General features: G+C 38.1%; 1 protein-coding gene across 2 annotated transcripts in view; it reads right to left on the bottom strand.

The window, feature by feature from the left end:
• Nucleotides 1-9,571: 9,571 nt before the first annotated feature.
• Nucleotides 9,572-17,185, bottom strand: part of cnbd1 (cyclic nucleotide binding domain containing 1) — a 180,346-nt gene continuing 172,732 nt past the window's right edge. The window contains exons 12-13 of one of the 2 annotated variants that reach the window (XM_062980202.1): nt 13,501-13,560; nt 9,572-10,180 (exon numbers count right to left, since the gene is read on the bottom strand). In XM_062980202.1, the coding sequence (XP_062836272.1) occupies nt 10,022-10,180; nt 13,501-13,560 (219 nt within the window). In that variant the 3' untranslated portion in view covers nt 9,572-10,021. Of the gene's footprint in view, nt 10,184-13,500; nt 13,561-17,185 lie in introns of both variants that reach the window. The other variant, XM_062980201.1, reaches the window with a different exon arrangement.

The raw sequence follows: 17,185 nt of genomic DNA on the forward strand, positions 1-17,185 counted from the left end.
TGTTTCTCCTTTGCTTGCTTTCCATAAAACACAGATGCCCTTAAATCGACACACCTTTGGGCAGGCTTGTATTTGCAGAAACTGGGGAATTACTTGGACTCCTCTCTCATTTAACAGCTTGGAATTGGCTGGTATTTCTAGAAATCTGTAATAAATCTCCTCTTGGGACAAAGGCCTTTGCTGAAATTGGGCAGCAGGTCTAGCTATTGACATACCTATTACAGAATGGAACTCCTGCTGTGTCTCATTACCTCTGATGTTACACTGTGCTTATCTAAAGGGACTGCAATATAATCTGTTTCGCAGGATGGATTTCACATCATATCAGTTGTTTATAATAAAGCTTAGACCAGATGCATTGTGCTGGCGTCATGGTGGCTATGAAGGATTTGGGTTATCTGATGGAGCATAATCCAGTCATATATACTTTTTCGATCTGAAGTTTTAAGTTATACTGTATCTTGCACTTCTCAGCAGTGAATTCAGCCAAATTCCAAAGGAAGCAGTTGCTTTACTTCCTTGGGGATTTGCATAATCTCTGTTCCGTCTGCTTTATACGTTCCCCATACATAATAAACTAGGAGCAGTGAAATCAGCAATCACCAGCAAACAACATAAATAGGTTTTCAGTGCCTTTAGAACAGAAACACAGCACATTTTTGTTTGAACTGACACAATTATAACATGTGCTCTCTGCCTAGAAGTTAATACTTCAAGGGAAAAGCTAAAGAGATTCTTCATGTCTTTTAACCAGTTTGGAACCTTTCCTAAAAAAAAAAAACAATGTCTATTCTGAGAAACTTTCTAAAACACTGAAAAGCACTCTTCTGCAGGAAACATTTTGAAAAAGAAGTTCATTTAGTCAAGAGAAATGGGTTAATCCTGACCTTATCTTGACTAAAGCTTAGCCTCACTTTTTCTTCTTTCTGAGAACTCTTAGAGATAATTAAGTCTTCCCTTTCTTAGGGTTTTCTGAAGTTTTGGCAAGTCTGGACACATGCGAAAGGCTTTGGTGGCAGCTGACTGTTGCCCTAGGTTTTTTCCGTATGTAAGCGAACCTAGCCCCCCCCCCCCCGAAATTATGCCCCCCCCAACTTACCAGTGGCAGCGGCGGCGACCATTAGGTCGCTCAGCGTGGAACAAGGAAGTACTTGCTATTCTCGTGAGATTTCGCGAGATTTCGCAAAATTTCACGAGAATAGCAAGTACTTCCTTGTTCCGCAGCGAGCAACCCAATGGTCGCTGCCGCCACTGCCGCCACTGCCGCCGCCGCCGCTTCGAGAGCGCCCAGCAAGGGCTGCACCCAAAGCAGCGGCTTCATGGGCCTCCATTAAGAACCGGCCCTGCTGTTGTCCCTAGCCTTTCAGCAGAAGACTTCCATTTCTTCTCAGTATTGCACACTTAGCTTGTTAGATATTAGGAATAAAATTGGCTTCAGTAAATCATAGAATCATAGAATCATAGAATAGTAGAGTTGGAAGAGACCTCATGGGCCATCCAGTCCAACCCCCTGCCAAGAAGCAGGAAATCGCATTCAAAGCACCCCCGACAGATGGCCATCCAGCCTCTGCTTAAAAGCCTCCAAGGAAGGAGCCTCCACCACAGCCCGGGGGAGAGAGTTCCACTGTCGAACAGCCCTCACAGTGAAGAAGTTCTTCCTGATGTTCAGGTGGAATCTCCTTTCCTGTAGTTTGAAGCCATTGTTCCGTGTCCTAGTCTGCAGGGCAGCAGAAAATAAGCTTGCTCCCTCCTCCCTATGACTTCACGTATTTGTACATGGCTATCATGTCTCCTCTCAGCCTTCTCTTCTGCAGGCTAAACATGCCCAGCTCTTTAAGCCGCTCCTCATAGGGCTTGTTCTCCAGACCCTTAATCATTTTAGTCGCCCTCCTCGGGACGCTTTCCAGCTTGTCAACATCTCCCTTCAACTGTGGTGCCCAGAATTGGACGCAGTATTCCAGGTGTGGTCTGACCAAGGCAGAATAGAGGGGGAACATGACTTCCCTGGATCTAGATGCTATTCCCCTATTGATGCAGGCCAGAATCCCGTTGGCTTTTTTAGCTGCTGCATCACATTGTTGGCTCATGTTTAACTTGTTGTCCACGAGGACTCCAAGGTCTTTTTCGCACACACTGCTGTCAAGCCAGGCGTCCCCCATTCTGTATCTTTGATTTCCATTTTTTCTGCCAAAATGAAGTATCTTGCATTTGTCCCTGTTGAACTTCATTTTATTAGTTTCGGCCCATCTCTCTAGTCTGTCAAGATCGTTTTGAATTCTGCTCCTGTCTTCTGGAGTGTTAGCTATCCCTCCCAGTTTTGTGTCGTCTGCAAACTTGATGATCATGCCTTCTAACCCTTCGTCTAAGTCGTTAATAAAGATGTTGAACAGAACCGGGCCCAGGACAGAACCCTGCGGCACTCCACTTGTCACTTCTTTCCATGATGAAGATGACGCATTGGTGAGCACCCTTTGGGTTCGTTCGCTTAGCCAATTGCAGATCCACCTAACCGTAGTTTTGTCTAGCCCACATTTTACTAGTTTATTTGCCAGAAGGTCGTGGGGGACTTTGTCAAAGGCCTTACTGAAATCCAGGTAGGCTACATCCACAGCATTCCCTGTATCGACCCAACTCGTACCATGCTTTGCTTCTCAGTGCTTGGAGCCTTTCTCTGGCCTCAACTGACAAGGCTGGAGGATAGTTTGTGAGCTCAACTTGAATTCAAAGGATTCCTCCTGTTTTTTGCTTCAATCATTAAAAGCTCATTATACATAAGTGAATAAACAGTGACAAGTCAAAGATACACACACACACACACACACACACTCCAATGGAGTGTGTGCCTGTGTATCATTCTCCCCAATTGTGTGTGTGTGTGTGTATATATACATACACACATATAAACTCCAAACTGAAATGATTTTTAAAAATGTGCTTTAGAAAAAAGCTTTACATGAAATCAATTTGAAAATGTATCAAAATTTGATTTGATTACTTACCTTGCAGAAAGCAAGATATGGAACAATAAGAAAGACTGAAAGAAATGTGTTTGTGTGAATGTGTGTTTGTGTGAATAACATCAAAAAACCCCACATTATCTAAAAGACCAGGGGCACCTGAAAATGCTAGCTTAGAGGAAGGTAAACCATGCCTATCCTCATGCCAACTGCAGGAATACTGGAATAGGAGGAATGGCTTCATTGTAGGCATATTGTGAAGGTAATGAGTTTAGGAAGCTGGAAACATTTCTGAACACAACACTATAATGTGACACAATTTAGGAATAAAAATACAGGCAGCCCCTGAGTTACAAACATCCAACTTGCTAGTGACTCATAATTAAGAATGGGAATAAGTCAACAGGAAGTGAGAGAAATCTACTCCTATGAAGGAAATTCCTAGGAAATTCCTAGGAGTGAAGGAAATTCTGAAAGCGTTATAATTGGATTTTGTTTCAAAATCCAATTATCACAGGGATGGACAGTGAGGTGAAATCTTTTGAACAGAGGCACAGATGCCAAAACAAAGGTATTAACCTTTCCCTATGCAATCCAAAGCTGAAAAATATATATTTGGCTTGATTTACACTTTAAAAAGTACCTATTCCAACTTACATACAAATTAAGCTTAAGAACAAACCTGCAGAACCAATCTTGTTTTGTAATTTGGGGACTGCCTGTACCCAAATTACACATCTGGTATACATAAATACAAGTGGGATAGGGGCAAGAAAATTGTCTAGGTGATGCTGAAAAGAATGACACATATTTTTGCTGTAGAACATTCAGGGCTTCATATTTGTTCGATACCAAGGTTGCAAAATAGCAGTGAACTGAAATAATGTAAGTTTGACAATCAGGCCCAAATGTGCATAAAAATATTTGGAATGTCAGCCTTTGGCCAAATATATGATGTATTCAAAAATGGTTAATAAATTTATATTCTATAGTAAAACAAGCAAACAAAAAAGACCAGAAATCCAAAATATGTGTTTGGCAGGTACCTAAAGTAGTTGATGGACTAGATATATTCTGCCTATTATTTTGGTCCGATTAGATGATCAAATTTATGGATATGTATAGAATAATAAGCATTTATACTAGGATTTTAATATATCCACATCATTGTTACATTTGAAAGTGTTTGTACATGAAAACATTGCCATGTTACTAAACAATATATTGTCTCTTCTTTCATGCTGATGGAATTAATAGGATTTGATGTCGATTAATTTCATTGAAATAAATGGCGGGGCTGTCAGGCATTTTATTTATATCCTTATTACCATTTCTTCTGCACTAACGTGACTCATGTCTATATCATTTCTTAACAGTATTGGCTAGCAGCATAAATTAATTTGCGATGTCGTGTTCTATTCTACAATGAAGAGGTGAATTCAGAATGTTTTATGTAGCACTATGAATGCAATTGTTCTTCTTGATTTTCAGGTGAAATAAATATTTGCATAATATCATCTCAAATAAAAGATTGACGGGAAGGAGTGTGTAGTTTTTAGCAGAACCAAGGCAAATAAAGATTATGAATTTGCACATTCACACGCACACATTCTATCTATCTTTCTCTACATAGATATATAGAGAAAAATATATTTGTGTTAGGACAATCACACTGTATGTAAATTTGTGTAGTTTTGCAATGGAAACCCATTTAAACTATAGCACTACTATGACTATGGAACTATAATTGGTTTGCTTTTTCATTTTTGATAGTAATCAGGACTTATGATAAACGTATTTACTCATGAAAGTGTATGATTCTATTGTAGAAGGGGACAAATGTTGAGATGAATAATGATGTAATGCAGGTTGGAATCCTGTTGGGGGCTTCATAAATCTTCATAAGTAGATTTGTGTCTACAGGAATTAGAACTGGACAGTTCCGTAAGGTCCGTATCCAGTAATGTTGCTACATAAAAGAGCTGGTTATGTAACCAATGTACCTTGGGACAGATGTGACTAGAGAGCAGTGATATACATTAGGACCACTCTTACTAGTGTCCCATTAAGTATCTTCACAATTCACAGATAGGATTCCTGAACACCTCTGCTACATAGCCAAGTATATTTACCATTATTGTCGTGCCCCATGAAGACCCTCACTGTTTACCCCTACTCAAGCCCTTTTTAGTTAGAGGGATTAATATTCATGTACCTTTTCTGGAGGGGTCAGTTTGAACATCTGTCATCCTGCCCCTTTAAGAATCCCCTCAGGGGTGCTACCTCAGGCAAGGCACTTCTGGTTCTTGCAAAAGTCAGCCTTTTCATGAATGGAAGGTGAAGAGAAAGGAGAGACAAAAGGTCTACAAAATGACATTTCCAGTTAGAGCTGTATTCAAGTCCAATTGGAGATGTATTCAAGTCCAGACAGAGTTAAATATTGAGATCATCTTAGAGACAGTTGAACACCATACAAGAAAGAGACAATAAGAAGAAATAAAGATTAAAGAACCTCATTTTGTCCAGAACTGTATCTATCTCTCAAAGACTTTACTTCTCTTATAAAGACTTTATAGTGAGACTCTGGAGAAGACAAAGTCTAAATTTTTGACAGTTAATAAATTCTTGTTTGATTCAACTATATAGTGTCTGATCTGTTCCCTGCACACCCAGTTCACCTTCCAAGTAGTTAAGATAGTGTGGGAACATAAGAGTTATGCAATTTAATTGTGATACAGGATTGCAGCCATTAAGAGAGAAAAAAATTAAGTGAGCATCTCTAAATATGTCCATGCCTAATTAATTTCATTCTTGCGTATAAAATATTTTTTAGCTCAATGTTGAGGTCCTGAAAAATTTGGCAACAATACTAGTTTTCCGAACATCACCTAGTGGCTGTTTTAGAACCTCTTCACATGGCCCCGCAATCGCCAGCAAAAAGGAAGGTTCCTCATGCACCCTCCTCCTTCCCCCATTATACGGTGGGGATGGGACAGGACACGTTAGCACCCTGTCACTGTTCCTATCATATGGGAGAAAGGGCAGAAATGTGTGGCAACACATATTTTCCCACCGCCCTTTCCCCCATCATATGGGGAAAGGGGGAGGAAAGAGCTTGTAGCTCCATTGGAGCTACCTGAAAAACACTTTTCTCCTCATGGTGGAGGAGGAAGTGCCTTCTGACACTTCTCCTTTACTTTGGGAGGAATGTGGGCAGGACCTGCCAAGCGTCATTTGATGCCCCTTGGCAGTCCCCATTCTGTCTCTGGCCAAAAACAGCAAAATGGAACTATTTAGCCTCATGTTAAGAAGGGGTTAGTAGTGGAAAAGTTTAAGAAGCCTCTATATCAGTCTAGAGACATCTAATGGGAGGCATTCTGACAAGAGGAAAGGGAACCGAAGCAAGAAAAGGACGACCCTTGTTCTCTTTGTCCTGAAGGACAAGTTGTTACAGAGTAAATCATGAATCTTTCTGGTTCAGTTTAAATTTCTCTTCAGTCTTATGGAAGGATTGGTGATGAAGCTTCAGTTGAGACACATTTTCCCCATGATAACTCTTTCAGTAGTGAATTTCCCTTCCTAGAGGTATATTTCTTTCACTTCCTCTTGCCTCAGCCTCATTAATAACTATGAGTACTTTGTAAACCAGATGTTTGTATGTTGGGGACAACCCATAGTTGTTTTGGTATGAAAGCTAACAGAAAATCCAAATACACCAGAATCTTTGGTGCAAATCCAGTACATCCCTCAACAACATAGAACGCCTTGGTTGTTACACAATTACAGCGGGGTTGTGATATCTGTGACCACAGAGGTGTTGAAAGAACACTGTTTTTAATATTCTTCTGGCTTATTGGTACTGAGGGAAATTAGAGTCAACAATTGAAAGGTCACAGCTTCCTATTTCTGGATTAGGGAACTGAGAAATGTCACCGATATTAAGCAGCCCAGAAAAACTTTGAAGGAAAGCAGCAAGGCCTAACAGAACTTGGGTCAGAGAGTCTTCACCTGAGAAGAAACTTTTTTTAGGGGTGAAAAAGAAACTTTTAAAATAAACTTCTTTTAAAAGCATGAGAAAAACAATATATAGCTGGTCTGATTATATCACTGGAGTTGGATTGTCTCTATAATCGATTTAGTTTCAAAATTATGCATAGAGGAAGAATATAGTAATCCTCAAGTCTTTCTGAGGCTTGAGGAAAAGCATAATGATAGCTAATCAGTTGGGTTAAAAGAGGAAGAGCTCTAGTCCACACAGCTCAGAATTAATCATGGTAGGTGGGACCTGTGATCACTGCAATGAAGGATGATCTTGCATATATTAACACCTCCAGGATTTTGCCATCTTTGCATTTATTCAAGGGAATCTTTTGTCTCTGATTATTATCACAGAGCCAAGCTTTTTCTTCAAAGGTAAGGGTTGCCTTCATCACACTCAAAATGAAGGCAGTGATATGCAAATCACTGTCAGAATTAGTTTGATGTCAGCATCAGAACTAAATACCTTTCCTTTTTTAAAAAAAAACCAGTACAGTTAATGTTCCAGTTCATCATACATTTTAATATTAACTATTTATATTCACTCTTTTCAAAAAGAAAAATATATCTTTTTTCATGGACAATTTATATACTTATTTGTCATACAGCACAAAATTGGTTTTCCTGTTGGGTTATAGATTTGTAGTGATTCTCTACTCTGTTGTGGGCTTTGTTTAACTCACTAATTTGTCTTGCTTGTTATGGAAGTAATATTGGATGCAATTTATCACTTAAAGATTCCTTTTTTTGTAAGGCAGTTTTATCTGTGCTTGTTGTATTGATTTTATGTAAAAGTTAATAGGGAAAGCTGAATAAACAGTGACTGACTTGAATAAAAAAGGACATGCTCTGAATTTTGCAAGCATGTGGCTTTCAAGTCTGAGAAGAAAAGAGTGAATTGTGTACTTGGGCATCTGTACCCAATTAGAAATTGGAATGTAAAAACAGACCCCTAAAATCATACCACTGTTGAGTGCCACTAAAATAGAAGTAGAAACTAATTAAAATTATCATTCTGCACTGGACTCCAGTTGATTAGTCACAGCTAACATAGACACATTCAATCAATGACAACATAATAATAATAATAATAATAATAATAATAATAATAATAATAATAATAACTTAATTTTTATACCCCACCCCATCTCCCCAAAGGGACTCGGGGCAGCTTACATGTCCCCACAAAATGACTTTTACACAGAAAAAAAATATTTTCAGTGTAAAAGTAAATACTAATGAAAATGGGCAGAACTGGATTCTTACAGCATGTAGGGAAAATGGCTAAAATATTTATATTATACTCTTAGTGACTTTACTTGCAGATAATTTATCTGGCTGTTTAGCAGTCAAGTTCTCTGCAATGGAAAAACAACTGTGAACCATAGCATCCGTCATTACTATCTATTATGGGAAGGGAAAATCTCCAAGGTACATATGGTTCTTCATTATCCTGCTTACAAAAAAAAAAGGAAAATGATAATACTATAGGTATCCACAGGGATTTTATACCACACACTAATGTAGCCTTCTTGAAAAAAGAACACCCACAATTTAAATGTTCATGCAGGCTGTCACAGTTTATGGTTTGTATCCATTTTTTATCTTTTGCGGATGGGAGGCTTCTAATCATCAAAGTTGCCAATGCCCATTTGTTAGATTTTTTTTTTTTTTTGCAGTGCAGTATATTCCATGCAGCTGTGTCTCCCAAATATCTGTGAAGCATTTGAGATCACTAAAACAGACCCTCCCTTACTGACAGTATGGTCCAATAGCCTTAGTTATGGAATACTCTAATGAACAAATACGTGTTATATTCGGTCATTTTATCTCTAGGAAGGAACCCAGGAGTGATCGGAGAACATCAAGGAAGGGATAAATGGAAGTATTACCCAGTTTATTTATTATTATTATTTATTACATCACTTCTACCCTGCCCTTCTCACCCATCAGGGGACTCAGGGCGGCTTACTATATATATATATATATATATATATATATATATATTCCATCGAGATTAAAAATTACAATAAAATTAAGAATATACATTAAAAATATACATAATTATACATTTAAATATACATTTAAGGCGCTTTCCATGTCCAGGTGGTGTCTGTCAGTAGGTCATATATTCATATCTCATTTTTGCTGCTACTCAGTTAAGTAGTGCCTCTGACTATTTGTGTAGCATTTTCAGATGACAATGTACTGCTTGGGAGAAGGAGAGCAACTTTGATCAGCCATGTTAAGTAGATATAAATCCAAATCCAAATCTAATTATTAAGTTATCATGTTACATGAAATTTCAGACAATTTAAAAACTATTTTCTACACAATATCAAACTCATCTACATAATTATATGTATCCTTGTGTACCTCTAAAAGGGGAAGGGAAGAACATCAACCCAAAATTTGGTTAGACTATCTGGCATCCTCCCTTTATATCACTGTTGAGAGCCATTTCTCACATTGTATTTCAAATAACTGAGATAGTCCTGGATATATATATATATATATATATATATATATATATATATATATATATTGCTGTATATGCATAATACGATCAGTGGTTAAAGTACCAATAGAAGGTGATATGACAACATCAAGAAATTTAGCAGTACATCCATTCCATCCATGTTATGATTTTAGTAAGCACAGTGGCTCCAAAAAGTACCATCATAATCACAAGCATTACCGTGGAAAAACATGTTTTATTGATGCTAGTCAAAATATATATTATTCCAGGAAATCTTCTATGTAAAGACTTCAGCAGACAAACCCTCTTTGGTTGACAGCTTCTCATTTGGTTGTGCGCTATATGACCTACAATTCTGATTTTTAAAAAAACTTTAATAAAAACATTAAATCATGTATAATGCAGGAATCAAGAAGAGTTTTACAAAGAAAGACACCACGGGGAAATGCGTAACTGAAGCTCGACCATTGAAAGAAGAGAAAGATAGAAAAAACAGTTTTGAAACACTTCAGGGACAACAAGAAAAGGGAAACAAACTGCTTGTCTTTCACAGAATCACTGTTTTCTTCTGCATGGATCTTCCAGCAACACCATGGAGTTCTTGATGCTTTTTCTGACCCTTGTCTAAATTTGGCTTCTCATGGGCCCATTTTCCAAAGCCAGGATTAATTCCATTGAAGAATAATGTCTCATTCAGTATTGTGTCCTGCTAAAAGCAAAGAAAATATTTAATAATAAAGACTAAATTAGGGGAAATTCAAAATGCAGGCCCTTCATAGCTATATCCCAATAATTATATTAATTGGATTGTTTAGAAACTAGAAGTTCATTTGCTACATTTTTTATTCATGCTACCTTAACGACAGATTCCAATTGAGCAAAGTTGCTTAACCTCCATATAACAAAATGCACTGTTTCCCATTTGGAGCAATCAGTGCAACAATAAGCTATGTCCCAAAAATAATAGTTTGAGAGAAAAGCAAATCTGAGCTAGGGATGAATTACGCAAACGAACAAGTAAATTGGAAGGAAATATAGGCATCAGAATATGCTGCTGCAGGTTCCCATTTTCCCCCCATGGAAGTCTCCCTTATAAGAACTTTGGACCCAAAAAGGTTTTTGTGAAATTCAGTGTGGTTTTAAGAATGTTCTGATCCATGCATGGCACAATATTTTGCATCATCTGTGATGGGCTCTCTCTTTCTTTCCCTTTCCCCATGATTCCTTTTGTGTTTTGTTGTTGTCTTAACAGCAGTAATTCAAGTGATCCTAGCAAAGAGGCGAAAAATATACTTTTTGTACATAAACACCCAGTTCCCGTTCTCCAGCAAATTTAAGGCAATTTTTCACTAATTTGCAGGAGCTACATTATTCTATGGAACTGCAGGGGCAAAAATGGCCCCATACGTTTGCCACAGATTACAGCTTCCTGGGACCCACCATATGGAAAATGAACAAACACATAGTATATGGATTATGAATGAGATTCTTAACTGTTAGCAAAGAAGCCTCTGGTGGCCTAGGGGATAAAAGCCTCGTGACTTGAAGGTTGGGTTGCTGACCTGAAGGCTGCCAGGTTCGAATCCCACCCGGGGAGAGTGCGGATGAGCTCCCTCTATCAGCTCCAGCTCCATGCGGGGACATGAGAGAAGCCTCCCACAAAGATGGTGAAAACATCAAAACATCCGGGCGTCCCCTGGGCAACTTCCTTGCAGACAGCCAATTCTCTCACTCCAGAAGCAACTCCGGTTGCTCCTGACACGAAAAAAAAACTGTTAGCAGCATTGAGGAATTATTGCCATGGTACCAAAGACTGATACTGCCATAAGCAATGGTTTGGGGGAGTCAAAACCTTGTCAGCCCAGTGAAACTTCTGGCTCAATCTTCCCAGGTGGGACAGAGTGGACCAGGTAAGTCTGGCAATGTAGTTTATATTAAATAGGTTTTAGAAACATGATCTTGTGGGGCATGGGGATAACTTGTGACTTTCTTGCACAAGAAGGAAAACATGTGCCTATTGGATTGTACCCACAGAACAGCAAAAAGCTATAGTTTGATCAGCAACTGACTTTTAACCATTCTATAGGTAAATAGAGAAAAATATGGGGAAAGGGACCAGTGATTAGAAAGGTATAAAACTAGAAAAAAAGCAGGTGGATCAGACCTGATCCAAAACCTGGCTCCTTAGTCTTCTGAACCCAAATCAGATTGCTCCTTACTCTTCCCCCTTGTCAGATTCAACCTAACCTAAATAGGATATAAATCTTTAAAAAGTAGCTCTTTTCCAATCCAGCTTTCTGTGTCACATCTTGCTATTTCAATAATTGGTCATCAGTTAGCATTCATCTTTCAACCTGCATTTCCAAATTTTCTTACAAATACTGTATTATACATTATTGCATTTAAAAAAATTATTGCATCTGTTATAAATAATAAATAAATAAAATTATTTTATTTATTTTAGAAAGATAATCCAGTCTTCAGAGATGTTATTATAAATGATTATAAATCTGACCCTTGGTGTTCTTCCTTGAACTTTTAAGTATACTGCTTTTCTCTGCATTGTATGAAGTGTCAGAGAATGCTCCATGGACTAAATGTTTCTACTGCAATGAAGTACATGAAAGCTAGCTAAAGCCATAGGGGAATTATAGGTTTCTTTGGGGAAACAAAAAAGATAAGTTGTAATATGACCCATAGTTTGAGGAACAAATGGGAATTTGGCTATGATTGAATTGGGAAAGCTAATAGAAGAAAGCCTGTAAAAGTGAAAAGTTGTTTGAGCCTTGAAGTTTATACTGATGATTTTAGCATAAGGTTTTTTGGTGGGGAAGGGAGTGTTGTTGTTTTGGCAATCTTCACATGTGCATTATGTACTGAAACATCACTGTATTTTGAAGGAAGATGTCTCTAAGTAGAGAACCTTCTTGAGGGTTTTTTGTCTGCTCAAATTAAGTTATTGTTTAGAAGACAGTAGGCTTGTTTACACCACCAGCCATTCAACCACTTCCACCACCCTTTGCCTTTTTGAACAGTGGCCAAAATGAAAATTTCAGTGAAAGAGAACTTTCCCAGATATAAAAGCAACACCATTCCAACCTCAAACACAAAGAGTAAAAGAGGCAGGGAGTGATCCTTCACTGGCTTGTGAGTGAACTATCCCTCCCGTGCTTTGAGCAAGGAAATTATTTTTTTTTTTTCGTGTCAGGAGCAACTTGAGTCGCTTCTGGAGTGAGAGAATTGGCCGTCTGCAAGGACGTTGCCCAGGGGACGCCCGGATGTTTTGATGTTTTTACCATCCTTGTGGAAGGCTTCTCTCATGTCCCCGCATGGAGCTGGAGCTGATAGAGGGAGCTCATCCTCACTCTCCCCGGGTGGGATTCGAACCTGGCAGCTTTCAGGTCAGCAACCCAACCTTCAAGTCACAAGGCTTTAGTCCATTACGCCACCGGAGGCTCCTACTGCTTTACTGGCTACGGGGTGCATTGAGGCAAATAGTTTTGTTAGGATCTTGAAGGGTCCCCTCCAGCTGTCTGTCTCATTGCATCCATGACCTAAGCACTTGGCCAAGTAACTTCTCCTAGCCCAACAACTCCATCAGCATATGACAAAATTATGACTAATTAGTAATCATGAATACAAAACAGTTATGGTTAGGTAACTGTTTTGTAGTCACAACTGATAATTAATCATGGTTTTGACAATATTGACAAAATCATTTCACCCCACCCCACCACTACCACTTTTATTGTGTGTCACTTGCATGGGGAGAAGGAGGTCCATTTTGCCAACAATCAGATGTTTCCATCAGGTTTGAGGGAGTTGTGCTAGGAGTAGTTTCTAACATATATTTTCAACTGCTGAATGCATTTAAAATCTGAAACATTTTAAGAGGGTGAAATTTCATTGTACACTGTTTTGATTATACAAATATTTCATTTATATTTTTGTAACAGCTGCATATCATCTCCCACTAGATATTTTCAAATCCAAGATCTTTCATTGTGGTGCCCATTATTTTATTACCTTTTTCTGCTTCCATTCTTTTTCTATTTCCCTTTTTATATATGCAAGCTTCAGATCATCCTGCAAAGAAACAGAACAATGGTGAATGGTTTAAACCCAATGTTTTTTCAATTATTTAGCCTTTGGTGGCCTAACTTCAAGAACTACCTAATTTTATAATCCCTCCAAGACTTCATGATTTAATTTATATGCTTTTACATAAAATACCTCATTTCAAAACAACTTGTCATGGGATATTATCACTGCAGGACACATTGGAGTTGAATAACTGCTCTTGAATAATAAAAAGAATGTCCCTCATATAAGAAGGCTATTATGAAAACACAGACATATGTTTCTCTCAGAACCACCCAGTTTTCTTTAACAACTGTCTCTTTCACTCAGTCATTCAGACGACCGAGAGAGGAATGGAGGGAGAGACCCAAGGTGGTCTTCATCTGTAAAAGGCTATCCCTGTTTACTAAGATATAGGAATGTATAGACTAGGACATTAATAAATATATTAATTGTGGACCTAAAATAAACATTTCAAAATCTCTTCTTCACAAAAAATCTATAAACCACACTGTGTTTTTAAAAGAATTTGTTCACTTAAAACAAATAAAACACTCTGGCTGTTGACTGTGATGAATATACAGAAGGTCAGTTTATAACTGATCTGGTTAAAGGAGACATAAGCAAGGAATATATCATTGTTGTAAGGAAACACCTGGGGCCCATTTTTGGATTAATGGAGAACATAAAATAAAAGGCTGATTTAAGTAACTGCACAGATGATATTTACAGAGGCCAAAAGGAACGTAATTTTATTTAATAAATCCCTTTTGAGAGGAAGTCTATGTGAAGTCAAACTAACTATACACTACACCCCTGATGCTCAGCTCTAAGAAATGTGCTGTGTCCCTGGCTGACAAGAAGAAAATGCACGTAGCTTGCAGATTGCCATACAATATTAGGGGTGAACACTGTTGCTAAGGAACTAGCCGTGGCTAGGAGTCAGAAAGTGACAAGTGAGAAAAGATGGAAGCAGAGGGAAAGCAGAAACTTGCAGGGTCATCCACTTCATAGACAACGGTTAAAGCTACTTTAAAAATCAAGCATGATTTCAGAGTGAACAAAACAAAATCCTGTACGTTTTTTTCTGAACAGATTTGCACTAGGAAGAAAAATTGTGCCAGACTTGAAACAGTTTTATAAATGTGAATACAGTTTCCTATTGTAATTGTATTTTTTAACTCTATAGTGTAATATCAGAGGAGGGCACACTTATGAGGACCACCATCTCTTAAAGCTGAGAATGAAGAAACAGCATCTACCATCCATGTTGTAGCATATAGTGACTGGACGAAAGACATTTTGCTCCGACAAAAGGAACCAGTGTACCAAAACATAACCCCATGAGATCATAAATGTTTCATTGGTATCTTGAGCACAACTGATGACCCCTGAAATCCTGCAAGAGTAATGTCAACTCACATTGCTACAGGGATGGGTTGTGCCATTCTTCATTTTGGAAGGCATATAATGCATTTTAAGTTTGAGCTCATCTAAAAGCAGGCCTGGGGCCATCTCACTGAAGAATACAGTGGTTTCCTGTATTTTAAAATATAAGCTGCATGAAATCAAGCACTGGAGGGGATATCAAGTATAGTCAGTGAAGAAAAAATAGAAATTGGAAAACTGGAATTTACAAATGATATTAAAAATGAAACTAGTTGATGAAGGGGCATGCATTTAAATATAGTAAACAGCACTACAATTGATGTTTTCCCTGAAGAGTTATTTGTTAAATTATCCTGGAGCATACAGCAAGAACATCTGACTCTAGAGAAACATAACTACTCCACTGAACAAATTTCCCTTGGTTTAGTCACACAGGCTCAATATTACTCTTTCCTCCAAAAAGGCAACACAAGGTCTAGTTTCTATACTAGATTTTTGCCTCAAAATGAAAGCTAGAATAGCTTGTTAGAACTGAAGTCTTCTAGGCTTGTCTCCCAAAGAGTCCAAACACATTTATAATGCATAATGCCACAATATTATGGTCACTGTACTATAGGTTTACCTTGAAAATGAATAATGAAATTATAGAGTTGGAAGAATTGACAGGGACTCAATGATCACTGAATCTGCCCTTCTGTTGCAAGGCAAGAACATGCATTGTGGGCACCTCATATAGATAGTAGCAAGGGAGCTGAAAGTACATAGGGACATAGACCAAAAGCATTCTAGGGATGAGATTTCAGGGTCAAAATCTAAATTTGTGGGACAACTCTTGATGAAATCAAAGAGGGTAGACCTAAATAATGTCACATGGGTGAGCCAACATCCAACATTAAATATCAGCCACAGTTGCCTAAAATGTTGCTGTTTTGAAAAACTCAAAAAGTCTAAATGATAAAATATTGGGAAGGCAGGAATTGTTGGGGCAGACACAAAGAAAGAGGAAACAAGAGAGAAATATTGCAAATGGGGCACAAAAGGAATATAGACAAGAATTGAGAGCTATGGAGGGGGACAAATTTGCAGATGTGTGAGAGAATTTGGGAAAAGAAATGAAATAATGTGTTAAAAGAGAAAGTAATCAACAGCGTAAACAGAACTAAAACAAACATCTATGCCAGCTTTTTGTAGAATTTTGTATGTAAATGTCAGACTATGAAAGGAAGTTGTACAGCAAGTCTAACCATATGGGTTAGGGTGATGAAAGTGGGAATACAGCTGTGAAAATTAACCACCAAAAAGAGAACAATAATCTTATAATAACACATGCAGCAACTTCTAAGGCAGCTCACTATTTTCCCAAAATGACTACTGCCTTCTATTGAGCCGTGGTGTCAGTTATGATGTGAGGAACTCTGAGAGAGTGAGAAAGGAAGGAGAAGAGGTGACCAGGTAGAAACTAGAAATCCTGCAACATAGAGTTTGTTTGGGGGGGGGGCAGGGGGATGAAGAAATATTTTCAATCCTGAGATTTCTCCCCACACCCAGAAAGAAAGAACCATGCCATGATTGTCAACACCAAGTTCTCAGGTCTTTATATGTTCAAATATGTGTGCCTTCAGGTTGCCTGCCAACTTTTTGTGACCCTATGAATTTCATAGGGTTTTCATAGGCAAGGATTTCTTAGAGGCGGTTTGGTCTGTTCTTTCCTTTGAAATAGAGCCTACAATACCTGGTATTCATTAACTGTCTTCCATCCAAGAACTAACTGGTGCTGACCCTGCTTAGCTTCCAAGATCTGACAGGCTCTGATGTCTTTAGAGTATGTACAGGAGCACTGCCAAAAAGTTGTTGAAGTGATATTTAAACATTTTCAATGAATTCATTCTAATGATTTCACAAGCACTGCAGAACTTGCTGGTTTGTAAAAAATTGCACTTGAATTAAAACAAAATATATGACCTTTAAGATAATCACTGCCAATATTTTCTGATTAGAAAGTTAGCATAATTTGTGCTCCATTTCTGCTCTTAATATATACATGACCCAGAACGAGTGTGGATAACTCTGCATATACTGTGTTTTTTTCCCATGAATTGCCACTTAAAAGAAAAATTATCCAAGATTAATAAGCACATGGTTCCCCAGCAGCATTAAAAAAAAACTAATGAGAAAATCTGAGTGTGGGGAGAGTAATATTAATTACAAGGTAGGTAGGTAGGTGTGTGTGTGTGTGTGTGTG

This window comes from Anolis carolinensis, chromosome 4 (genome assembly GCF_035594765.1).
Source record: "Anolis carolinensis isolate JA03-04 chromosome 4, rAnoCar3.1.pri, whole genome shotgun sequence".
NCBI classification, from domain to species: Eukaryota; Metazoa; Chordata; class Lepidosauria; order Squamata; family Dactyloidae; genus Anolis; species Anolis carolinensis.